At 52.5% G+C, this 26568-nt stretch overlaps 1 protein-coding gene across 5 annotated transcripts in view; it reads right to left on the bottom strand.

Moving 5' to 3' along the window:
- The window catches only part of Sorcs2 (sortilin-related VPS10 domain containing receptor 2), a 368293-nt gene that overhangs the window by 337334 nt on the left and 4391 nt on the right, over positions 1-26568 (bottom strand). The window contains exon 1 of one of the 5 annotated variants that reach the window (XM_039091957.2): positions 25050-26559. The exons of 3 other annotated variants lie outside the window; for them this stretch is intronic. Coding sequence is in view for 1 of the 2 variants with exons in the window: in XM_039091956.2 (XP_038947884.1) it covers positions 24162-24341 (180 nt within the window). In the remaining variant the exon portion in view is untranslated. Of the gene's footprint in view, positions 1-24161; positions 25028-25049; positions 26560-26568 lie in introns of those variants that run through there. One more of the 5 variants, XM_039091956.2, reaches the window with a different exon arrangement.

Here is a 26568-nt window from a genome sequence, read left to right as displayed (position 1 = left end):
GTTCCAGGGGATCTCACACTCTCTCAGGCCTCTGCAGGCAATGTACTCACTGTGTACATGCAGGCCAAATACCCACAGACGTAACGTTTAAATTAATGTAGGTGTCATCTATCTAGATACCCATCTCTCTCCCAGTAGTCTCAATTCACTGGAGATCCTGCCTAAGATGCTGGGAGCTGTTTCCCTCATCTATGGGCATAGTGACACTGTTCCCACTTCAGTGACACAGATATGACCCTGAGACAGCATTCCTCACTCACCACACCACAGCCAACCTTGTCAGTTACTCTTACATCTGCCTGAATGACCTGCCATCCTCTGTCCCCTTAGAGTAAGCAAAGAGATCCAGCCAGGAGGATGCCAGGCTCCAAGAGGAACATCACAGTCTCCAACACCTGGAGGACCAATCCCCTCCAGCAGTGCTTTCTGGGCTTGAAGACAATCTCCCCACACAGGGAAGTTCCTTCTAGAAATGCTCCCAGTTCCAACATGGAGGAAGAGGCTCCTTCTTCCCATGGGGCTAAGGGGAGATTAGCACTTTGAACTTTCCAGGTAAGGGATTCCTATCAGTGCGGGCAGCCATTTGTGGCTATATCCTAGGGGGAACAAATAGGGAAAGAAGAAGCAATGGGGCCACCCACGGAGAAGAGGTTCCCAGTCTCCTGAGTACATGAGCAGAAGGGAAATTCCCTCAAGCAGACCTGACCTATGACCCAGGAAAGACACAAGAGACAAAGCCAAAGACACAGAGCACCAGGACCTCAGAGGCAGAGAAACGTGTGAGGCAGAGTGAGCCTGGTATTTGACTCTGACTGAGTTAGCAGGCACATGTCTAGCCAGCTTCGGGGTGTTGGGCCCTTGGGAGACACATCCATGGGCCTTTTGACTGGATGATTGGCCTGGGTCCTACAGGCAGAGTCCCTTGGCCCCAGCCTAGCGAATATGTAACCATCACAGAAATAGTATAGCTAAAGTGTAGCTAGCCCAAAGCCCTGACCACAGACAGAACTTCTGCCCCGGATGGCAAACAGGCTCAAGGCCATCTTCCTGCTTTCCCTGTGACCCCCTTACTGCCAACTTGTGTGGGCAGAATTGCCACCCTGCTGCTTGGTGAGAAGCTTGACACGGAGAGGGCACAGAATCAGCATGTGGAGGTGATAAGGGAAGTCTGAGGCTTCAACCTCACCTCAGCTCCCAGCCCCAGCCCACACATAGGTGTGGTGGCTTAAATGAGAATAGCCCCACGGGCTCACATCTTTGAATGATAGGTCAAACAATCATTGATAGAACTGTCTTGGGAAGGGTTAGGAAGTGTGGCCTTTTGAGGGAGATGTGTCACTAGAGTGGGCTTTGAGGTTTCAAAAGCCCACAATCAACCCAAGTTCTCTCTATATATACCTTCAACTTGTGAATAAGATGTAAACTCTCAACTACTGCTCCAACACCATGCCTGCCTGCCTGCCTGCCTGCCTGCCTGCCTGCCTGCCTGCCTGCCTGCCTGCCTGCTGCCATGCTCCCCACCCTGGATTCTACCTCTGAAACTATAAGCAAGCCCCCAATTAAATGCTTCCTGGGTTGCCTTGGTGACGATGTCTCTTCACGGCAATAGAAAAGTAACTAAGACAACAAGAAGAAACTGTTGAGAAAGACTCGGCTTTCTCCCCCATATCCACAGGCCGAAGCTAACTCCGGGACTCCAGCACTAGACAGAGGCTTTACAGAGAGCTCCTGAGTTGCAGATCACTAAGTAGGTCAATGTGCAGTGACCGGCATCTTCTTAAGAGTTTAGGACACTAAGCCACACAGGAACGATGCTGTGAAGACCCAGGGAGATGATGCTACTGGGAGCCAAGAAAGGCCATGGGAGGAGCTGGGCCTGTGTCACCTTTATCTTGGAATTCAGTCCCAGTCTATGAACACAGAGAGGTGACAGTGAGGAAGGAGAGGACACATGAGGTTTGTCCCCAGGCCCACAGAGTCCCAGGCTTCTCCTCCCTGACTATGTAAAAAAAAAAATCCCAAGTGTCCCTGCCACCACCTTAATTGGCCCGTCTCTCACCTCGTGCCTTCTCACCATGTGGGGTAGTGGATACTTCTAGAAAATCTGAGAAAAAAACTTGACATGCTCGCCTCCATTCCCACGGGGGTGCATAGCCAAGGAGCATACAGGCACCAGGCCTTGGACGTACATGGAGGGTCTTGGGGACACCTTCAGTTGAAAAGGGGGTAGATTCAGGGTCAAGGTCACTCTTGTCTAGTCTGAAGGATCAAACGTACAGCTAAGGTCTGGTTGTCTCCAGGTGCTAAATAGGCATGCTTGATTTCCCGGTCTCAGCAAGTGTGGGGTGTGTACAAAGTGAAGGTGACACCCTTCACCCCAACCCCAGTCCATGAATCAACCCCTAGTGAAGCCTGTCAATCACTCAGACCTCTACAACACAATGACAGGACCAGCTGGAGGTGCAGAAAGATCCACACCCAGAAGTTCCTGGATCTCCTCCAAGCCATAGCCTGGTGAGGAATCCTGAACTTGGGGGCAGTCTCTTGCTATCCCTGTGTGCTGTGGCCAATGGCAGCTCCACCCTGCAACCTGCGGTCTTTCTGCATCTTAACCAGAGCCATGACTCAAGGGGACAGATGGCCCCTGGATTAGTGGGTCTCAGGGGAAGGGGCCTCTGCCTTTTGTTATCTGCAAGGCATCTAGCAGGCCGTCTCTGGGTCTCCAGAAATGCCTGCGCCCTCCACCTGTTAGTAATAAATCCCCTTCATAAATTTCCACACAAGGCAACCCTCAACGAGACTTAACCCTTGAGCAAACAGGGCTGTTCTAGCTGGCGCCTGGGGAATGCTGCATGACCCCACTACTGCCTGCTCTGGTTCCAAGTCCTGGAAGGATATTTGGAAGCGGCAGGGTCAGGCCTGGGGCAGACTCTGGCTGTGGCCTCAGGCTGGCCACAGGGCTCTAGGTCACACAGAGGTCAGAGATGCTGTCATCTCAGAGGCCTTGAGCTAAGGATGCTGTCTGTGGTTCAGATTTGCCACAGGTGAGGCCCCAAATTCTGTGCTATTACTCCACAGGAGAAGGAGCGGCACCATCCCCCTTGAGCCTGGCCAAGTATCTGATAATGGAGGTGACTCCTACTGATTTCTAAGGCTGGGGCCTAGAAGGCTCCTGACACACTGAAGGACGGAAGGAAGGCATGTGGGCCAAGGCAGAGAGCCGTGATAGAGGGGCCACAGCAGAAAGTCCATGGCAGAGAGACCCAGCAGTGGGCCATGAAGAGATCTTATAATGAAGAACCACAGCAGAGACCCAGGGCTCTCACAGCAGAGCGCCACAGCCGAGGTGGGACAGAGCGAGAATGATCTTTGCCATTGCAGCTCCTCTGTAGGGCCCCTCCCACTGACCCAGAAGCCCTGGGCGCCCTGCCACTGTGCCACTGTTGCTGTGCCAGCTCTGATCTCCACCCACTCTCCTTTGCCCGTGTGTCCCTCAGCAGGTGGCCCCTTCCCACCACCCTTTGCTCTCACCTCATTACCTCTCTTTGGAAACTTCACACAGACTTCACTACTAAACTCCTCTCACCTTGGGTACAGCCCAAGGGTTTGGGGACAGCTGCAGACCCCCCCCCAACAATGACGACGTCTGAGCACTCCACTGCCTCAGTCTTAGTTACTGATTCCCCAACCACCACCTTCTTCAGGCCAAAGCAACCACACCAGTCTACTTCCTGTCTCCTTCAATTTCCCCCACTGTAGTCATTTCATAAGGAGGAAATCAAACAGTCTGTGGCCTGCTGCGACTCACTTAGCATAAGGCTCTTGGGGTACAGCCATGTTTTACTACTTGCTTCTCCTTTGTTCCAAATAATAGTCCATTGTATGGATAAACCACCCTTCGTTTACCCAGCAGGTCTGCAGCTGGACGGTAGGGTGCTGCCAGCTCTGGGCTACTAAGATATGACAGAGAATTTATATGCAAGTTACAGTGCAGACATGAGCTTCCCAGTCTGTTTCAGAGGGAGCCATGTTTTGTCTCCCCAGTGGGACATACTCATCCCTACGACTGGCTCCGAAACACCCCCCAACCCCAGCCATCCCAACTGTTCAAGATCCCTCAGATTCTCTTGATTTATTTTTTACATAGCAGTGACTGGGTTTGGGTCTGTGGTAGTACTACCCAGTAAGATCCAAGATCTCCACTGAGGCAGGATAGGCTCTGAGTGGCTACCTCGGACATGAGAGTCTCCCCTTCCAGGAAGCTGCTGGCCCTTTTCTGGATAAAACTGTCCTTGGTGCACCAGCTTTTCCAACTTCAACTGTGCTATGTCTTCCTAGTGTCACGAACGCCCACACCAACCCGGCACAACCCCTGGCATGTTCTAGCTGCATGCTCTATCATTCATATTGCTGGCAGTGCTCACTGGCCAGTGGCTAGTGGTCACCCTCCCACCACCCTAACTAAAAATATCTTTTCAAGACAGGGTTTCTCTGTGTAGCCCCGGCTGTCCTGAAACTCCCTCTGTAGACCAGGCTGGCCTCAGAGTTCCCCTTGCCTCTGCCTTCCAAGTGCTGGGATTAAAAGTATGCCCCACTACCACCTGGCAACCCCAGCTATACTTGATCATCACAGACCTGGGATAGGAAGGCACCAAGGAAGGGCTAGGCACAAAGAATGATGCTGTAGAGTCCTTATGCCTCTGGCCATGCTGCCAGAGGTGGAGCCTGCACCCCCTCCCGCCCCCACCTTGTGAAAACTAAGGTGGCTCCCACATGTGAAGCCAACGGAAGGTGGCTGCACAGGTCAGGAGCAACTCCTCTGTAGTACTGGTTCTGTTACAGGAAACAAGGCAAGAAGAGGTGGTAGGGCTTGTTCACAGTATCTCTGGGCAATATGGCCGCCCCCGGGGGCGTGGCCAGCTCAGTCAACACAATTAGATGCTTAATCAGGCGCCTCCTCAGCCTGACGCATCTGCCCACGTGAGTAACTGTGATTTATTAAGACCATTAAAGCTTTCTCTCCCAACCCCATCTCTGACAAGCCAGCGAAGCGCTGCTTTGTTTTAAAAAAAGAAAAAAAAAAAAAAAAACATTCTTGGGAGGAAAAAAAAATCTGTGTGGGCGCCACTTAATTAATCATTTAGTTTCTCCAGCAGTTTGGAAACAAGAAGAGAAACACGGGTGTGCAGGAAGTGTCACTGGATCTGGCCCTCGGTCTCTCAGTGTTGCTCAGAGCCCAACCTCATGGTGGGAGGGAACACTCTTCCCAATCCACAGCGGCCACACTGCCCATGAGAACAGTACCTGACCCAAAGCTCTGCACACTGAACTTCCCAGAACTGTGGAGATCTCCATGACCCTGCTGCCCTTAAGCCAGAAAGTGGCCCATCCATTTGCCTGGACCAACCTATTAGGTGAATGATGGGTAGATATTTTCAGAAAACTGGGTTTGAAAAATCTACCATACCTGTGGCACCACGACCCGGCTCAGGCCTCTCCCTCTGTGGGTCCACCCACACTGACTTCCTAACTTCAGTCTATCCCTAAGGCCCTTCTGGGTATAACCAGAAGGCACCAGGGTACAGAGCAGAATAGCATGGTGGTCTATGTCATGTAATTAGCATGTTCCCCACACAGGAGGACATGTCACCTGCTGTCCCTAAGCTTCTGTTTCTGCTTCAGGACAGCTCCTGTCACTGAGCTTGTGACCTCATCACAGTAGAGCTCCCTCCATCAACCAGCACGTGATAGCAGCAGGCCTCCAACCCGAGGCCTCGAATCGGTTCAGCGAGTTCAGACTCTGCTTCCGGGATTGGGGGGGGGGGGGGACTGTGGTTGTTCTCTAAATATTGCTGGTGAGTTTGTTCTGAAGCCATCAGATCACAACCATGTGGTCTCATCTCTCCAGTGTCCGTGCGTCTGTCAGCTCCTAAGGGCATGGACAAGAGCAGTGCAGAAGGCTTCAAGGCAGGGATGGAGGAATTGGGGACAGGCCTACCATGCCTTTAAACAATCCCTCCATTCCTCAGGCGCACCCCTCTGAGGCTGAGAGCTGCACAGATTCAACAGGGAACTGTCGTTAGATGCCTTCAGTCTCTGCAGAGAGGAATTATTTTTGCTGGGCTGGAATCAATATCTATAACTGATGCCTCCGAAAAGTTAAGCGGAGAAAAGAAAGCCTTCTCGGCTTACCAATCCTCGGGAGATTTCGTTGTGACAGAAACAGCTGAACATGTGTGTCCTTCCACAATTTTAGAATGTATTGAATAACGATAAATTCACAGTTAGGCAACATGGAATAACAGGGTAGGGCGTGGCCTGCTCAACAGCTTTCTAGGCAAATAGTTTGATGTCCTAACAGTGAAAGCAGGCTTGCATCTGACACAAACTTCCTTTTTTGGCTCGGAGGCCGAGGCAAGGAGAACCATTAAGGTCCACCCTCAGCACACAGATGGGGAACACCTGGCAGGGCGGTTAGCCAGGAGCACAGACACCCCTCACCGGGTTCCTCCAGCTGTCTAAAACAACGCCCAGCTTAGTCAAGTCCTCAGAAATAGAACATTCAGGGCAAGATCTTGACTTTGGAGGCCCTTGGGTGGTTCACACATAGCCAGGGGCCCAATTTACACTCAGGGAAGCCAGGTCTTGGACACTACCACCTGCCTAAATTCGCCCTGTTAACTGTGGCTAAGGAAGGCTTGACCCCTTATCCCTGTAATGCCAGTCAGATGTCCCTTCTCTCAGGCTCTCAACTGCACACCCCAAAGCACATGCATCAGTGGGAAAACCACCACTGTCTTTGGTGTCCTCCTGGACCTCTGGACCACAAACTCCTGTACCATGTGGGTTCTCTTCTGACGCATACTTAACTGGGTGCTCTCTTGGCCTTCTGTTTCTATGTTTGTCCGACCACTGAGTAACCCAACTACACTGACAACAGACTCTGGACTGTTGGTGGCAGGTGCAGAAGGCCACTCCCCTCCCCAGCACAGGAGCCACCTGCCACTCTAGATGCCACCGCAGCCCAAAGGAGACGACACCAAGCCTCCAGCTGTACTATGTGTTCTGTGAAGCCAAAGCTGGACAGAGAGGATTCAAGGTAGCCTAGTCAATGGTTTTACCTTTGACCTGAGTCTGGACAGAAGGCTCAGCATTAGAGTGCTTCGTGCTCTTCTACAGGACTTGAGTGAGGCAGCTCACAACTGCCTGCAACTGTAGCTTTGGAGAGTCTCACACCCTCTTCTGGTCTCCATGGGGAAGCATACACATGTACACATACATGCACACAGGCACAGGCACCTAGAGTGACAGGTAGCTCCTGTGCTGGGGAGGGGAGTGACCTCTGCACCAGCCACCAACAGTCCAGAGTCTGTTGCACACACATATGTGCACGCCACACACACACACACACACACACACACACACACACACACACACACGCCAATCATTTTAAGCCTTTTTCCTCTGGTTCACCTGCAGCTTCTCCTCTACTGCTCACACACAGCCCCCTCTCCAACAACATGGCCATGGTAGAGACTGGTCCTAGCTAAAAGAATTAGCTAGCAGAGCAAGGGCTTACCAGAAGTAGTGAGTAGGAGGCTTGAGAGGGGAGAAGGTGGCATGGCCCCAGTGTGAAGGGTCGGCCCACTCCTGAGTTGGGCAGAAAGCCTCTGGAAGATCTTGGTTTAATATGTGACATCAGAGCCAAGGCCTCAGAGGACAGCTACGGTGTTGATGGTGGATCTCCTGAACTCTATGAGGAGCCCAGAGATCATGGTCACTACCCCTTTTGCCTTTGTACAGGAGGAGGCTGACCCAACTCCAAAACACCCACAGTCAAGTCCCAGAGCCAGGCAAAGGTTCTCTACTGAGGGACCCTGCGGATGACCCTCAGGAGCTGGGAGTGGGAGGCAGGATTATCCACTGTCATCGCAGGTCTCCTCAAGGGATCTGAAGGTTACTGTCAGTAAGAGACCTGTGATGTTAGGAGCAGAGAAGAAACAAGCGAGAGGAGAGTTCTCAGGATCAGAAAGAAACTGGGGGGACCTGCAGCAGCTGAACAGGTCTTACACACACACACACACACACACACACACACACACACAACCAGACAACCATACACATACACAAACACACGCACACACATATACAAATACACACAACCATACAAACACACACACACACAAACAACCAGACAACCATACACATACACACACATACACAAACACACGCACACACATATACAAATACACACAACCATACAAACACACATACACACACACACACACACACACACACACACACACACACACACACAGGTGCGCGTGCGCCTCTGGAAGAGCCAGGCTCAATGTGGCTAACTTCTGGTGTCCAAGACTAGACAAAACCAAAGTCGAACTGTTTGAACAGTCATTTTTGTGTGGCCCACTGTAGCAGCTTCAAACCACACAGTTCACATCTGAGCTTCAGGTGGACCCACCATGGCCTGGGTGTTCGTTCTATGAGGCGGGAAGTCCCCCCTTCCAAGGCCGAGGAAACCAATCTCTCTTTAACAACTCTGTCTTCCATCTGCCAGGAGCTCAGGCCGCTTGGCAGACTCAGCATAAAGCTCAGCAGTGCACTGAGCCCACGCCACCTTCCTAAGCTCCCTATGTAGAAATGCCCACAGGCATGGTGTCTGCCAGTGCTGGGTATCCTCAAGTTTCCTGCACAAGCAGCCCGGCTTCAGCCTCCTCACCCAGCATAAGCCCAGCCCCATGCTGACCTCACCTTCTCTCAGCAAAGACCAGACACACTGGAATGTGCTGACTCGGCAAAGGGTGAGCCGCCCATGTCTGGGGGTATCCCAGCAGGCACCCTAGAAACTCTAAAGGCCTGTGTGGGCCTTGGCACTCCATGGAGACCACCACAGGCATGGCAAGTGCCCACATGGCATTTGCTGAATGAATCTGCCTTCCAGCTGTCTCTGGCAGGCGGAGCCGTAGGCAGAGGCTGGTTTCCTTCTTGGCTTTTCGTAAGGATCTCCATCTGGGGTTCACCTCCAACTTCCTACAAACACTTCAGCAATCACTAATGCCAGGCTGGAGGCTGACGGCGCCCAAACAAAACCTCCCAGACAGCTTCCTGGCATGGGAACCAACCCCACCTCCAGGTATAGTGAGGCTCATTCTTCACTGAAGAAACCTCCCAGCTTTGCTGGGGAACCAGGAAGAAAATCCACCGCCCAGAGGAGGGAAACCAGAGACAGTCCTGTCTCCTGAGACCCTGAACCACTGTTCCCAGGGGTAGCCTAGCCTCTCTAGGTTCCTCTGGAGAGGTGCTGGCCTGGGAAAACCAGAGCTGGCTCAGAGCATGTTCTGTCTCAGAGGCGGAACCCTCCTGAGCCCCCACCTCCCAGCAGGTCTTTCTCGGCTCTACAATGGAAGCCCTGGCCAGGCTCCAGGACACCTTTCAGCCAGTTCCCTAATGCTACACAAGGTCTCAACTTCTTTGGGTTCTGATTTTTTAGGGGGTATACTCAAAGCTGCTGAAATACATCATCAATGTTAAGTAGAGGTGACCTTAAGGTCCCTGTCCCCAGAGACATGATAGCTATACCACACTCAGTGCCTGTCCCCTTTCCCCCAACACCTTCTAATAAGGCTGCTTTGCATGATCAGGAAACTCTTTCCCCATGGGCACACATGTCATCTCACATGCATGGCACTCCGGCGGAACCTGTCACCACAGTGAATCCACAGAGTGTGCCAATCCAAACAACAGATATACCAGGCAGGACAACCACTGAGACACACACAGGTTCCACGCGAGTGGCCTCTACGTGGGCCAAGTGATGCCAGGACACCAGATTTAGTAACCACCAGGCACACATCGTAAAATGCAGGCATAAAGGGAGCTGTGAGCACCTCAGGGACCACCGCTCTCAGTAGCAGCCACGGCCCAAGGCTGACACCCATTGGCCCAGGTGGTTGGGGTGGGATGGCATTCTCCTACAGCAGCGATAACCCTCAGTGAAGAGGCCAGAAGGGGTGGGAGATGGATGCTGAGACCGTTCTGATCCCTCCCTTTTCCCACAATGCATTCTGCGCAGAGCACCCTCCTGCTCCATTAGGGGTACTTGGTCTATGCATGAAGACAAAACTCCACCCCGAGAATCCATGCTTGTGGTTTCAGGGTGGGCCTGTGAGTCCAGACTGCTCATCCAGTATTTCAGCCTCTGGCCAACAAGAGGGATTCAACAGAGTCCAGACTCCTTAGCAACCTTGGGAGATACAGCCATCTTTAACCTAACTCTCACAGAGTGACCTAGGAGACCTTTGAGAGGAAAGCAAAACAGAGAGACGGGGTCCAGCTTGAGGGACACAGACTAGGGCCTACATCAGAGTCCCTGGAGCCAGACATACCCGAAGCCAGTACTGAGTGATTCAATTCTGAGTGGCTTCCAGTCGCTCCCTTCAGCTAGCCCATGCGGGGCTTCTGTGGCCCATGACCAAGAGTCCTGGTTTTGTGGACAACATTACAGGGCACACAAGCAGAGAAGGAAGTGAGAGCATGCACCCAACCCTTACATAAATTGAAACCTAACTGGGAAGAGTTGTCAGCCAGAACACAGACAATCAGAGCCAAGAGTATGGTGTGCAGATGCTGGGAGAAAAGGAGCACAGTGCAGCCTCCTGGAGAGGAAACCTTAAGTGACACTCCCAGGAGAGGCCCTGCACCGTGCTGCACCCATCTTCAGTTTCCATATGAATCACACACGCATGCGCGCGCGCACACACACAGGCACACACACCATACACACACACATACACATACCATACACACCCACCACACAAACATACACACAGGCCCCCACACACACCACACATACATACGCACATATCACACACACCATACACACCACATACAACACACACACGAACACACAGCACATGCATACACCACACACATTCATACACACACATAACATACACACACCACACACATACACACATACCACACACACATACACATACCACACACACATACCACACACCACACACATGCACATATAGATACACACAACACACACATACATGCATAGGCACAGAAACATGCACACACACACACGTACCACACACCACACGCACACACATGCACACATACACCACACACACACATATACTACATACACATATACACATACTACACACACATACACACACCACACGCACACACATACACACATACACCACACACACATATACTACATACACATATACACATACTACACACACATACACACACCACATGCACACACATACACACATATCACACACATGCACATACAGACACACACATGCATAGGCATATAAACATGCACACATGGGCACACACCACACCCACACTGCCACCATCATGTGGACAGGAAGCTACAGGGAACTCGGGTCACAGGAGAGGGCTACCCACCCAGATAACAAGACACTCTTGATAGAATTATGCAGATCAACAGTTGAGCAGTCATTATCTACTTCCACTACCATAAAAAATTCCCTTTTCAATTTCTTCCAGAGGAGAGAGAATAAAAGGGATTAAGGATTAGAGGATTAGAGATGGCGTCTTAGCCACACATGGCCCCTTCTGGAAGTGGCCCCACCTCAGCTTGCCTGCTTCCCTCCTAATGGCCCTTGGGATGTGTCTGTGCTTGGTGGAATTCCACAAGAATAAACCTCGTCCTTTAAAAAGCTACCTCAGCGAGTGTCAGGGGATGACCACATGCCACATGTCACTGCCTGCCCTGAGGATGCGCCCTAGTTTCCTCTCTCTTTGCCCCCACCATCTTTAGAAGCTTTCCCACTCCTCCAGGCAGAAGGTTTGGGACTTTCCTGCAGTGGAATTAGGGCTCAGTGTCAGAGCCCTCATTTATTGCTTGAGAAAAATATGCAGACATGTGAGGTTTCTTGAATACGGTCTGTGGCCATGACTCAACTCCTCTGTTAGCCAGCCGGGTTCTGAGAAGTGCAGCTGACCCCTGTCCACTCAGGGTCCTGTGGTCACCACAGTGTTTGGCCTCACTAGACTTCACTATAAGGCTCATGGCCGTGGGCTCCTGGATAGAACCAGGTAAAGGGGTAGTGAGCCCCAACAACCTTCCAAGGGACACACCTCATATGCCTGTTTTATAGGGGAGCTTGTTCAGGGATCCCGGGCATCATATGCCTGATGCGAACAGACAGGATGGTCACAGTGGTCACCTGGGAGCCAGCATCAAGTCAGCAAGCGAGACACAGACCCCAGCAGACAGAAGGTAGGTGGGTAAGTAGGGTGAGCGGGGTCCATCCTGACACTGCTCCTGAATGTCCTCGTCCTCCCACAATTCTATGCTGTCATCCTCTTCCTATGCCAGAGAGAGAGAGAGAGAGAGAGAGAGAGAGAGAGAGAGAGAGAGAGAGAGAGGACTCCTTACACCCTCACTGGGCTTCTGCCTCAGAGCCTCCTCCCCACCTGTGCCCAGGTCACCATGGGTCCCTCCCACTGAGCTGTAACCTTAGGCAAGGAGATACCAATCTAGCCACGTCAACCTCTTGGATCCTGTGAAGGAGCTGGCTGGGACATCCCTTACGGCTTCGAGGATGAATCAACTGCTCCAGACACATCACTAACTCTGAAACACTGTCTAGATCAAAGTCAGATCAGCCCATGCCCGGGCATAGCAAAGGCTGTTGGACTGGCAGCTCAGAGGGCTCACTTGGCACTCCCCTCCTTCCCTGGCCATGCCCAGCCCTGACCCCATAGGTCAAAGGTGAGCTCAAGAGACAAGAAGAACCAGATCGGGGTGGTCTCAGAACTTACAGACCAGCTCCAGAGAGGTGAGGCGGCCACCACATCTGGAGTCAGCCTTCCCTGGCACCAACATGGAGGTCCCATTCCGCCACAGGAGCTCTTTCAGCACGATACAGCAGGTGGGCTGGCTGGCATCCCTCTGATAGGAGCAGAGATTCCAGGTTGGAACCCGGAGGTTCCAAAGAGAGTCCTCCTTCCTTCATGACCACAGGAGTCTAAGGATCCCAGAATGGGACACTTAGACATTGGGACGGTCAGAACTTTGGAGAAAGCCTAGGGAAGCAGGTGACAGACACAAAACCAAGTCCTCACAGACTGGAGGCTGGGATGACAGGCTGGGTGAGAAGACAGCCTGTGAGTGGTTCATGGTCGCTCAGCAGAGTCCACCAGCCCTGGTCAGTCACATTGCCTGAGGAACAGGACAAAGGTCGTGAGGTCAACAGTTTACAGAGACTGCACAGCCACAAGGACAGAGTGTGGTCTCAGGCAAGGGTGGCAGCAGAGCCACTGAGGTAGGCAGGGTAGGCTGTTCTTGAGGGGGTAGATGTCCCTGCACGTCACCCTTCCCCTTCCCACAGACTATGTATCTTGCTCCTGGCCAGTCTCAGAACCTTCTCCTATTGCTGAGAAGCCAGCAGGAGAGAAGGCAGCTCTCCACAGGCTGCATGGCAAGACCAAACAGAGAGGCTCTCAGTCGGGGGAGACAGAAGCAAGTCCTGCCAATGCCAGAGTGAAGGGGAATTCAGGGGGAGGGTGGGGAGCCAGGTTCCCAGGAGAAAGGCAGAGCACAAAGTCATCCGCTTCAGGGCAGCAACACACATACAAGACTGTCATGCTTAGCGGTGTCCTGGGCACAGTGCCACTCAGGAACTGTCTCACCCTACCCCATTATCAGTGCTGACTGGGCATGGGACTGGTGCCTCAGGGCCCTCTTAGAGGAAGAACTCGAGTCATGGAGAGAGAGAGCATGGGTGACAGGGCTGAGGTGGGGACCAAGTGACCGGAGTTGAGGTTCACACAGTAGGAACTAAGCCACATCCAAGTGGGATCCTCCGACTTCATGCATGCACGGGGTCCACTGCAAAGTCCTTGGCCAACCTTCCATGTTCTGTGTGTGGCGTCCCAGCCTGACTCACACACACCCGTAAGACTGAAGCAAGCAAGCCAGGGTCTTTGCATCTCTGAGCTCAGAAAGCCCTTGAATCAAGTCTGACACACAGTGTATCTACATGAGAGGAAAGAGTAGATTAGCCTCGGCACTGTCCTTCCATCTGGCCATGCTCAAAGTCTCTAGCAAACAGTAGTTCACCAGCAGCCTCTGGAAACACAGTCAGATGCAGGGCTTTCCCTTGTCCTGGAAAAGAGGGACAGTAGGTCTCCCTGGCATGCCACATAGATGACATCACGTCCCCACCAACATCAGCTCACACATCCAGTTAGCCAGAACCAAAAGCCAAGCTGGATCAGCCAAGTCAGAAAAAGGTCACCTCAATGCCACAGCTTCTTCTATACCAGTGGCTGCCACCCGGAGGCTCGCCCAAGGAAGGAGCAAAGCCAGCACTAAGCTAGAAGTCCTGTCTTTATACTAGTCCCAACCCCAACCCCCAAGTGTAGGGTTTCAGGTTTCCTGGTCACTGCCAGACCTCTTCTCTGCCTCCAGCGACAGGGAAAGAGATTCTGACTTGCTCTTAAGAGGTAGCATTCCAGCCATAACTCTGATCAGGAAACTTGTGAAAACCCAGATGTCAACGGGAAAAGCACTCTTCAGAGACAGCCTCTAGAGATGAGTGTTTCGTGAGGGCCCCAGGGTCTTTGTTTCAGTTAAGTGGGTAACTCCGGAAATAGGAAGAAAGTGGAACCACGTGGAAGCCTGTTTTAAGAGCAAGAAAATCATAATTTCTGGCAACTGTGTAACCGGCCCTTTCCCTCAAGGTCCAGGGACAACAGTACCTTAGTGGATGGGGAAACTGAGGCTCAGTAATGCAGGGGAGAGAGCCTTCCTCAGAATGGGTACACAGCAACCCAAGCCACCCTCATTAAGGAGGCCACCAGAGCTCAGCACATCAGAGCATACATGGAGAGGCCCCCTAACCCAGGCTGCATGGTGGGGTGTACAGGAGGAGGCAGGAGGGGACTGCAAGCAGGAGGGACCCAGTCACTACTTCCAAAAAGGGTGAACCTTCAGTCTTTTTAGAAGTAGCATATCAATTCCTAGACACAGAATGAAGCCAAGGCCCCAGATACATCAGAGAAGGCTCCTCCCCAAAGGGTCCCCAGGATTACAAAGCTGGTATCCCCTAGAGGCTGACCCCAAGGCAGTGCTGGAGGGACTGAGGGGAACTGAGTACGTAGGCAGTGGAATAGATGTGTGTTCTGTGTGGAAGGTTCCCTCCCACCGCCCCCCCCCACCTCCCGCCATAACCCTGAGCCCCTGATCCTCCCTCCTGCTCTTTCCAGAACGTTCTCCAGTGACTCCACCTTCCCACTGTCCCCAGTCTCTGTTAACCCTCTTTGTCAAAGGCTAGGCAGACGTGTCCCCTGGGTTTTCTGCTTGGCTCTGCCTTTTGTAAGTGAGATGGGACCGAGAACAAGAATACTATTTAAATGTCTCAACTTCCTTTGGGAGCCAGTGTCTTCTCCCCACTGAGCACCCTGGCTCCTGGCTGACCCAGTCAGGTGGGAGAGCTGAGGCTGGTCTAGCAATGGGCACAGCCTGTGCTGTTGTCTGGCTACACAGCTTCCAACGGGAGTCAGGAAGCTGACTCCCTTTCAGCATGGCGCCTCTTGGCAGGGCGTACATCTCTCTTGCTTAGTTGCTCCCTTGCAGAGGTGAGCTCCCTTGCAGCACAAGATGGGAATTCCTTTATGCTTACAGGAGCTCAGTAGCTGGGCCTCTGAGTTGAGTCCCTTGTCATAGCGAATCATAAGACACCAGACACTAACTGAACATCTACCCTGCACTGGAGGTCACCCTCAATGAAGGCTCAGTTCTCCGTGACTCCCTTTCTTGGCCCAGCACCACATTTCTCGGCATGCGTCTCTCTGATGGATCTTCCAGAGCTGTGATCCTTGCCCAAGATACAACCTCTTCATTTTCACAGACTGCAAAATGAGACAGCTTCTTCCATTAGAAACAGGGTGCAGGTCACAGCAGCATCAGGAGGACCAGGGCCTCCATCCCCAGTGCGGACCATAAGGGTTCCTCGGGCAGCTCATAATTACCCTCTGTCTCAAAACAGCATTCACACTGCTCAGACCTTCAAAACTCTCGCGTCTCTTCTCAGATGCCTTCAGACAGATTAGTTGTGTTTTGATAACTTCACAGAGTTGGCTTCCTTTATTCCTATCCATTTTACAGTAATTATAACATTCCGAGAGAGTGCCCCTCCCCCACTTCTCCAGAGGTGAGGTGGGCGGAGTCTGTGGCACAGAGAGGTAGGAACCCCCCCTCCCCTGTGCCAGGATGAGGGGTTCCTCAAGCCAGGAAATTCCACACTGTGTGCGCTGCGGTGCCCCTCAAAGCCTGACTCTGAGGAGGGTGGCGACCCAGCAGCTGACTCAATTCACAGAGAGGAGTATTTGGGTTGCAGGACTCAAAAACACCCAGAAGCCCTGCTCGGCCATCAAATGATAAATCAGACAACAAACTCCAACAGGGTTAAGCAGTATTGATGGGAATAAATTGAGAAAAACATAGGGATTTTTATTGAGTGCTTTATTTTTACGGAGTGAAAATTGAATTACTTAGCTGGTCAATGAGGAAGTCAATAGGGAAAAATGCCCAAAAGCATGAACTTGAAACGTAGCCTGCAGCTTCCACAGTACAAGTAGGACACCTCCGCCTCAGGACGGTGACTCCCACCCTTAGCCCAGCACCACACCAGCCCAGTTCTCTGTCACACAAGTTACAGATGTGGATGTGTTGGGCTTGCCAGCAGCCTCTGTCTTGAGTCACAAAAGCACACGAGTTCCAGCCACAGCTATGCCATCCCCTTCCTGGGCACAGGCAGGGCATGGCATTCTTGGGGTTCTCTGGGGATTGTACCCATACACCAGCCTGGCAGGTGTCAAAATTCAAGGCAGCATAAAAGAGACTTTGCTAGTTCAAGTTCATGCTCGATCCAGAAGTTAAGCAGACTCACCCTGTTACCCAGTCAGTCTATTCCCAAGCAAATACTCCAAGGATCAGAAGCCAGGAGTAAGCAGGTTCCTGTGGGGTCTGCACTCAAAGTTTCGTTCACTACAGCCAAAGGCGGAAAGAATTTAAACACCCACCATCAGATGAATGGCACAAAATGTGGTCCATCCCTACAATGGAGTATTATACAGCCCCCAAAAGAGAACATGCTTCCACATGTCACAACATGGGAAGGATATGGAGGACATGAGGCTAACACAGAACAGAGACTGTAGCTCCCACTCACATGAGGTCCAGAGCTGTCAGATCCAGGGAGTGATAACTACTGAGCCTGGGGAATTAGCTCTTAGTAGAGACAAAGTTTCAGCTGGAGAACATTCTGGAAATGAATGTGGGGATGGTTGCACAGCAACACAAGTGTCCTAATGCTGCTGAGCTGTGCATCTAAAAATAGGTACAACTGGGAAATGTTATATAACCACGATTCAGATCATGATAAAGGAAAACAAAAATATTTTAAAAACTGTGAACGCTTTTTATTTATGACATATATATGTGTGTGCACATGTGCGTGTGTGGAGGTCAGAGGACAACTTGCAGGAATCAGTTCTCTCCTTCCACCATGGAGGTTTTAAGGATCCCACTTAGATCCTGAGGGTTGGCGGCAAGCACCTCTACCTGCTGAGCCATCTCAAGGATCCCAAAATATTTCTTATATTTTTACAAAGGAGAGAAACTTGTGTTCAAAACTAATGAACTTCAAATCATGCCTGGGGCCCTTAATGGCTGTGCCCTGCAGGCCTCGAGGACAACCGCGTGCATGTTGGCCCATAACTGTAAATGGTTTGGAAGTAGCATCTATACAATGAGAGGTGCAGGCTGCCTGGCGTGGCAGGTGCTAAGGGACTGCAGTTGTTCCACTTTATTGTCCCTAGTCCAGAGCTCTAGGAAACAGAGAGCACTATGAGAAGGCCAAACTGCATCAGCGGCAAAGGCAGGAGGTGACCCTGACTGGCAGAGGCCACTTCCCCGTGAGCCTGGTGGGGTACCCGCTGTGACACTTCACAAAATACCCAAGGGCAAAACAAACAAACAACAAACAAACACACTCAGATTTAAGACGGGTCCACACGGCAACCTACACTTGGCCCATCTCTTTCCTTGCTTTCGTTTGAACTCAGCTTATCCACGAGCATCAAGAAATGGCCAGAGCCAGGCTGCGCTCAAGTTGAGGCCAGCTCAACATCGGAGCAAATCATCTGCTTCCTCGAGAAAATTAGTAAGGACGGAGGGTGTTGTTATTTTAAGATCTCCGAGCCGGTGTGAGGAGAAACTAATTAAATGATTGTAATTTTCTGTGCGAATAAGCAACCAAGCACTACACAAGCACAAACTAGGAAGGGGCTTCTCCACCTTCAAAGAATGGTGGGCTTTTTATTTCTCACTCCTACCTTCCCAGGGTCTACTCTCCATCCTCAATATTCAAATGATGAAAGGAGCTTGATTGGATTCAGGTTGATGAACCCTTAAGTGTCAGCGATCCTAGGGTGTCTGCCATCACCATCGCCCAGCGCCTATTCAGGCTGGGACCGCAGGTGGACCTGCCATGTGGGGCGTGCCCATCCCCACTATGTCGTGGCTTCTTTCACTCTCAAAATCCAGATCACACACATACAAGACCCTGGGAGGGTTTCCCATACCCAGCACAGCCAGGAAATGATCTGATAGAAGCGTGCACTCTGCTGATGCCCGTGATGTAGAGACCAAAACCAACCTAACACATAGAGATTCGTATCCGCATTCGGCAAACCACAAATTCCGCAGGGTCAGACACAGCCCTGTTCCCTACGCCCTGAGAAAACGACCCTGAGCAGCAGTCAGTCCTAGTGACATCACTACCTTCAGGCCTCAGCCTCCCTTGGAAACCCACAGAACTTCCAAAGAGAGCCATCAAGATGGTGAGCAGAAGTGGACTCTTAAAGTATGGGTCCCCAGAGGGCCCCAACCAGAAGGCAGCCTGTACGCCCAGGACCCATGAAGGCACCCAGTTGCTTTTCCAGAAGCTCCAACTCTGCTCATTCTCATCACCCCTGGCAAGTCCTAACCTGACTGGAAAACCATCACCGTGGAGTAAGTAAGAGCAACTGTGGAGAGGCCTGAGCAAGCGCACACTGCACTCTGACCCTGCTGGTGTGCACAGACGAGCTAATGTACGACCTCCTTAGAATGCGCTCTGGAACCCTCTGCAGCTATGGACTGAAGAGCCCCTTCACTAAAGCAGAAGTAGGTATGTGAAGTGTGTCAGGAACTTTGCTGAAGGGCTGTCCTGGCACCTCTGAGCCAGGCTTCCTGATGACAGCCGTCTCCCTCGTCTGCCTGGGAACATTCCAGACCTCTCAGCTCCTCATCTCCCTTTTGGCCTCAATATCCTTTCTTTTCTTTCCCAGTCTCCACCTCAGACTGGGTGAGGCTCTTCTCCTTGTCCTTCAGACTGACTTCATCTGCACCTCCTCCAGGAAGTCTCTGCAGATCCCCACCTACATGTTCACACAGCCCTGAGGACACTCTAGGTAGAATTCTGTTTCCACTCAGCATCTCACCAGGCAAGGTCTTTGCTTCATTGGACTCCACGCTGCAGCCCCAGCAGTTAACCCTGCCAGGTACACAAGAAACGCTCAGCAAATATTAGCTGAGTCCACAGCTACTGGGGGCTGGGACCTGCACTGTTGCTAGAAAAGAAAGAACAAGGAAGTGATGTCCAACTGCTTGGAAAACCACAGAGTGGAAGACAGCATTAGCAGCATACTGGCCAGACCCCACCCATGCTGGCCAGGCTCCACCCATGCTGGCCAGGCTCCGCCCATGCTGCCAGGCTCCACCCATGCTGCCAGGTTCCGCCTATGCTGCCAGGCTCCGCCCATGCTGGACAACTAGCCTGACACAGAATTGTTATCCTTGATTTACCAACTAAAAGGAAGCTCAGAGAGGCTCTATCCTCAACCAACTAGAACAGCAGAAGCAGAGGAGTCTGGCTGCACCTGATGCTGGAGTCCACATTGGAGCCTTGAGGCATTAAGGCCTGCACCTCCAGCATCATTAAGAAGAGGAAGCTGTGCATACCAGCACTGGAACTTTCAAGCCCTTCCCAATGCTGCTCGCTATGTCTATAAATAAAGTATGAATAAATTAAATGTATGCACAAAGTCCACAGCAGTCGGTAGTGATTTGGAAAGCACCTGATACTTCTGCTCATGTTACAGATGAGAAAACTGAGACTCAAGAAACTATGGGTACACGGGTACAGCGCCGGTGGAGGGGTGGGCTTCTGATTGAGAGTGGAGTGGTGTGAGACCCATCCGGGGATTAATGGGGAGACAGGTGGGCAGGCATTCTGGTAGACAGAGTAAGGTCCCGGGGCCAGAGGCTGAGAGGGCAGCATGAGTCTCACACACACAGGGGCTCACACTAATGACTCTGGACCTCGGCCTCTCGCCCATGCGGACACTTACCAGGGGTCGCGCCACACAGGGACTCACACCAGCCCCTCTGCCCGCCCAGCCTCCTCCTAACCAATGCTGATAGTCCTCAGCAGGGCCTGTAGCAGACATCTCTCATCCCTTCCCAAACAAACCAAACTCTCAGAGTTCAGTGTCTCCACAAATGCACGGAAGCCTCCCAAGCATGGCTCCTGTGGCTCTACTAGCCACACACACAGAGAGGCTGAACAAAAGAGCCTTCCATTCAGCCTAGTTTGTGCATGTGCTCATGCGTGTGCAATCACACATGCACACACACACACACACACACACACACACACACACACGAGAGCATGGGGTTGGGGGCAGGTTTTCTGGACTCTGAGTTGCCCACTAGAGCAAGACAGGACCTTAGCGTCTACTGGAGGGCCTGGGAGAGTGGAGCTGGGACCCATCGAGGATCAAACCTCAGGTGCCCCAAAAAAGATGACATGAAGTGCAGGGGTCCTCAATCCACAATGACGTCACACCTGCCAAAGGAGATATCCAACAGGGAAGGCAGAAGTGGGCTGTGCCTCCAGAGCCAAGAGTCTTCCTCAGATCCCAGCTAGGAAACCCTTGAGAGCGGTGGCATGCATGCACTATGGCGGAAGAAGACCTATAGTCCTTTCGGCCCCTCCCATCCGGGCCTCCACTGCTCCCCACGCCTAGCTCACCGACCTAGTCAATTGACTTAATTTTCCTCGGTCTTCCCAGTTGAAATGAGCTGCCCGGTCCCCTTCCCAACCCCACGTGTGCTTCTTCACCTTCCCCAGGCGAGTCTCTGGGAACCGGCAGCGGGGTTCTTTGGGATACCCCCCACTAGACTTCCAATGTTTGCATGGGAGGATGGCATCCCACAGGCTGCAAAGTCTTCTCACTGACCTCAGTGTCAGCCTGGGCCCAAGTGAAAATGCAGCATGTCTTCCCTGCCCTCAAGAATGGCCCTCAGGGGGCTGGGGATTTAGCTCAGTGGTAGAGCGCTTGCCTAGCAAGCACAAGGCCCTGGGTTCCGTCCCCAGCTCTGAAAAAAAGAAAAGAAAAGAAAAAAAAAGAACGGCCCTCAGTGTCACCCTAACCGCCTCCCCGAAAATAAATCTATACAGGAGAAAAATAATCACCCTTACACGCAGATTCTAACCTGGGATCCCTCCATATGTTCCTACTCTACACAGCGCAAGACCCTGGGGCACTCCCGGCACAGAACAGGAGACCACTAGAGTACGCGCCCGGGGTTTGCCTCCGTAGACCCTGCGCTACGGTTCACTGCTCTTTGACTGCCACCTGTCCACAACACAGGCATCTGTCTTCCTCCTCATTCTTCACTCAGACACTAGACTTGAGGTCCTGACAGACTTGCACCCCAGTGGGGAGCACCTGACAGCCCCTGTGACAGACACTCAGCATGAGTCACAGCATCCTTGGTCTCTGTCTCACTTGGGTGGCCACTGGATGCTTTGGTAGTGGCTGCAAGGACAAGTGCTCAGTGCCTACAAGCTGCCCGTCCCAGCTCCCACGGGAAGCCAGACCTCTGCTCCAGCCATAAAACCAAGGGAGACTGGAGCTTAGGAGCCCTGAACTCAGGAACTCACAGTGCCCAGGAGCCACTGAGATACTTCTAAAACAAAACCAGAAAACCACAGACACCCAAAAACCCACAACTACAGGAAACAGGGCTAGACGTGAGCTCTGGGCCAGGTGAGGACCCATTCACTGCGGATCTCAGAGGATCTCAGTAGGCGGAGACTCACTTGGAGCCTCAGAGCCCAGCACTGAAGAAAGCAAGAGGCTGGCACAGCAGGGGACCCCTCCCTCAGAGCCCCCCTCCCCAACACAGCCAAGGCACAGCACAGACGGGAAGCCTCTTCCCAAAGCAGTACAGAGTCCTGCTAGCCTCAACCCTGAACTTCTCCTGTGGCCTTTCAGGCCACACCCGAGCCAGATGCCAAGTTCCAACTACACACCATGCTGTGATCTGTGCATTTCACGTGGAAAATCTGGCCCTTGTACAACCGACCTACGGGTGCCCACAAGTCCCCTCCCATGGCGAGGACAGAGGCCCAGAGCATCTCCTCCATTTGTCCTAGGATCCAAGGCCAGAGGGGTGATCCTGAGACAAACCCAGGCTGGCAGGCTTAGAAGCCAAAATGTTCACCACCCCGACACTCCGCAGCCACACCTTAGGGGACTGTGGGTGCCCTTTTTCCCTCCCAGCTTCTTGCTTGGGCTTCTGCTCCCACACAAGGTATTTGGTATCTCTGTGTGGCACCTGTGACCTTCAAAGTCCTACCTAGCAGACCTTGCTTAAACTGTTCCTCCAGCTTAAACACCCTCCTTCTCTCCTCTCCTCCCTACTTTTGAGTCAGCCCCGATGTCGCCTCCTCTGTGCTGTCCTCCCTGATGACACCCTGCCCATAGCTGCCTGTTTGTGTCTGACCCTCCCATCAGGTGACTCTGAGCTCCAGGTGCATGCTCAGAAGATGACAAGTGAGACCTGCTCCCTGCTCTTGGGGGCAGAAGTGTGTCAGCCCCTCCCCCAAGGTCCAAAATTAAAGCCCAGGACCTCCAAACAAGTGGATCGGGAGTAGAACTTCTAACAGTGATTCCATTATACTGAGCTTGTTGAGATGGCCTTAACCAGGTGGTACTGGTGTCCCAATAGGAAAGAGAGATCACGTTCCAGGTACAAAGGGTCAAAAGGACACTGCTGTCCAGGACCCACACTGTCATGGTCCTTTGCCACAAAGCCAGAGCAAACTAATGCACCTGCCCTCAAGGAACCTGGCCTGCAGCAATTCTCATACAACTCAGGCAGAGGCCATGATCCTCTATACAAGAAACCAAGGCCAACAGCCTGCCCTTGACTTCCCACCACAGAGAACCCACCTTTGGCTCTCTGCATTTATATAACGTGACACAGGATAAGGAGTCCAGCCAGATGCCTGGAGTGGAGTACGCTTAATCTGCTCAGAATTATCTGTGAGCAACCACCTCCACTTCCGGAGACACGGCACAGGCCAGAGGGAAGTAACCGGTCAGCCTGAGGAACAGAGATGGGACCTGGCTATTGGAAAGTTCGCACCCAAGCTAAACCATGGGTCGTATTCAAGTTTATAGGGGAAGGAGACCAGGTGAGCCATACTTAAAATAAGCTCCGCCAGCAAGCAATTTCTCCCAAAACAGTACGTCACAAACCTACCAGACTAACAAGAAAACGCCACCCCTCAGTTGGAGCCCAGAACAGTGGTCTACTTCCCACCTTGGTATAACCTCTCTGCCTCCAAGGGCAGTGTGGAGACGCAGAGGCCAGTGTGCACAAGCCCAACCCAGGCCCATGAAAAGGCAACCCTGGTCGGTTTCCACGAAGGACTCATCTCACTTGTAACAATGTGTTGCCACAGCTAAACGGCAGCTGGAGAGGCCCTGTTTGAACTTCCAAGTGAGTTCCCTTCCCTATCTCCATGGGAGCAGGAAGAATCGAGGCTTTGCAGGGAAAACTCACATATGTTCCCAGAGCTGGAGTGACAGAGACTGTCTGGGAACCAGCTTGAGTCCCGCCATCCCTCAGCCCATCCCTTAGCTGGATGCTGGCTAATGCCATTTCGGAGAGTTTGCCCCTCCCCTCCCACCCCCCCTACCCCCAGCCCCACCCCCAGCCACCCCCGCGCTCTTATTTTGAAAAGCACCTGACATGATAAAGCAAACACTCCGCTGTGGACCACATCTGCAGAGGGCAGGGGCAAGCAGCAGAAAGGCAACTCCATAAAGACAGCACTCAGAGTCTCGGTCTGCTCTGTCTCATCCAAGCTTGCTGAGGTGGTGCTTGAAGCAAGAGGTACAGCCAACTGCCAAGTGCTGGCTCTCATCTTTGTCCCTGTGGCTGCACATTGAACACAGAGGCGGGGTGGGGGGGGGCAGCGCACTTCCAAGACACTTCATGTGCCAAGAATGTGCTGTGCACAACCAGATCCGAGAGAATCATGTTTAAAGGAACCGGTTTCCTGAGGCAGCTCTCGGTGGCAGCCCTCACCCAACTTTTTCCGTTCCTGGGTTTTTCTCTGGCAAGGTAAACCTATGAGCGTATCCCCAGCCGTGGGCGGTCGGTCAAGATTTCTGGAGGGAATCCCATCTTCCGTATGGCCCAGGGCTGAGTGCAGTGAGTAGGGAGAAGGGAGGAGACTGAAGTCAGATAGATGCTTGGGCAGTGTTTCCATGCTACTCCACATAGTCTAAGTGCCAGCTAAGTGCCAGGCTGGGGCCTGGTATCCTCATCTCACACCGGCCCCCATGCCACAATGGCTGCAGAAGAGGGTCCCTCAAAGCTTGGCCAGTCCTTCTCCATTCTCAACTCTCCAAGAAGCCTAATCAAGGGCCAGGCTCTGAACTCATAACGGGTTCAGCTGTATACCAGTCCATCCTAGAGGCAGTCGGTCCCCTTTCCTGTGGACACGTCAGACACACACGCATACCCCAACCTGGTGTCTCACTCCCTTCTTTCATACCATGAAGCTAAGTGACAAAGTGACAAGCTAGTTAGATTAACAACCTCAGCACTCCAGATCCATGGTACTTACTCTCAGTGTGCTTCTGTCCCTTTCTCTTGTGTTCCAGCCTACCGTTATTCAGTCCTCAAGAATGGCCAATGACCCAGGGGTCCTGGTTTATCTTTAGGTACTAGCCAGCACTAAAAGGCCCAGAGCAACAGCACACCTAGAGTTGGAGGGCTCTCTCAAGGTGCAGTTAAGAAAGGCAGCAGGGCACCTCCACGCCCTTCTTGGGAGGAGCACCCAAGTACTCTGCTCAGCACCCTGACTGCCCCCTGCTGGCCAAATGCATCCACAGCACCAGCTCTGCCCTCTGAAGGCTGCTAGTCTTCCTGGAGATGTCATTAATTTAGGGACCAGTGAAGGCACCTGCATCCTGGATGCAGCCAGCCAGTAGGGAAGGGGCTGGCAGGACTGGAGTTCAGGCCAGTCAAGACCACTTGGTTGTCCCTTCTCGAGCACAAATGGAAGCCTCCTAGCAGTTAATAAGAGTGTGAAGAGAGGAGACAGGGGAAAAAGTGTCTGTGATAACCCAAAAAGGAGACGCACTCACTTCACTTCCCAGTGCATGCTGGGACTCTGGTCTTATTAGTCTCCTCAAAACTTGGAAGACAAGGAGAAGAGATGGAGTCACCTACTGGGGGATGGGGAAGGAGTGGAAAGTATGAGCGGACTGTATGCAGGCAGTGAGGAGGGATTCCTAGCTCTCTCCACGAAAACACACTTCCCTGGATAGCACAGTCTTGCAAACCGGGAGTGCACATACCTGGGACTCCCCGGAGGGGACAGAGTGACTCTGGCTTTTAACAAGGAAGAACAAACCCCTTGGGGTGTGCTACCACAAAAGGAAGGAAGTGGATCCTAGATCTGGGAGTGCAGGAGGGTAAAGGATTCTGGAGATCTGGGCAGAGGGAGAGGTATGGGAGAAAAGCAGGGAGGGAGTCAGCACCCGGCACTAGAGACCACAGAATGGTAAATAACATTAAAGACCCCGTGGTCCAGGCGGTCTAAAGACAGCCGTGGGACACAAGAAGAGGAGCAATCCTAGAATTGCTAGAGTCTTCGAACAGGACACGGAACTGACAGCGATACCGTGGTCCCCGAGATCAGAGTAGATGAGGTAGTAAGGACTCCAGAGCTGGCAATTCCAGAGGTGCACTCTGGAGCTGCTGGGTGCAGTGCAGTGTGTAGGCGACCCACCCACCAGGCACGCGGCACAGAGCTGAGTAGCCCTTAAGGACCTGGAGTTGTCCCATGCTGCCCAGATCCTGAAGACTCTAGGGACCTTCCCCACTGCCCATATCTAGAGGCCAGGGATGCTTGTGGTCTCCAGATCTTCGGAAATGCCTTCTGAGCGAATCCGAATCTCACAAATTCGAGGACCCTTCCAAAAGTAACCCATAGCCAGAAGCCAGTAGGGGCGCCGCCGAGGTGACCCGCGTCCCCCAAGTAGCCAAGAATGCCCAGCAGGAGTGACCGCGGGTGGTCCGGAAGTAGGGGGGCTGTGGTAGTCTCCCTGGGTATCCCGAGGTGTCCGGGCAAGGCCGGG

The sequence above is a fragment of the Rattus norvegicus genome, chromosome 14 (assembly GCF_036323735.1).
Source record: "Rattus norvegicus strain BN/NHsdMcwi chromosome 14, GRCr8, whole genome shotgun sequence".
Taxonomy (NCBI): Eukaryota; Metazoa; Chordata; class Mammalia; order Rodentia; family Muridae; genus Rattus; species Rattus norvegicus.
Note: the sequence above shows the minus strand (reverse complement) of the source record. Positions and strands in the feature narration are given on the sequence as shown.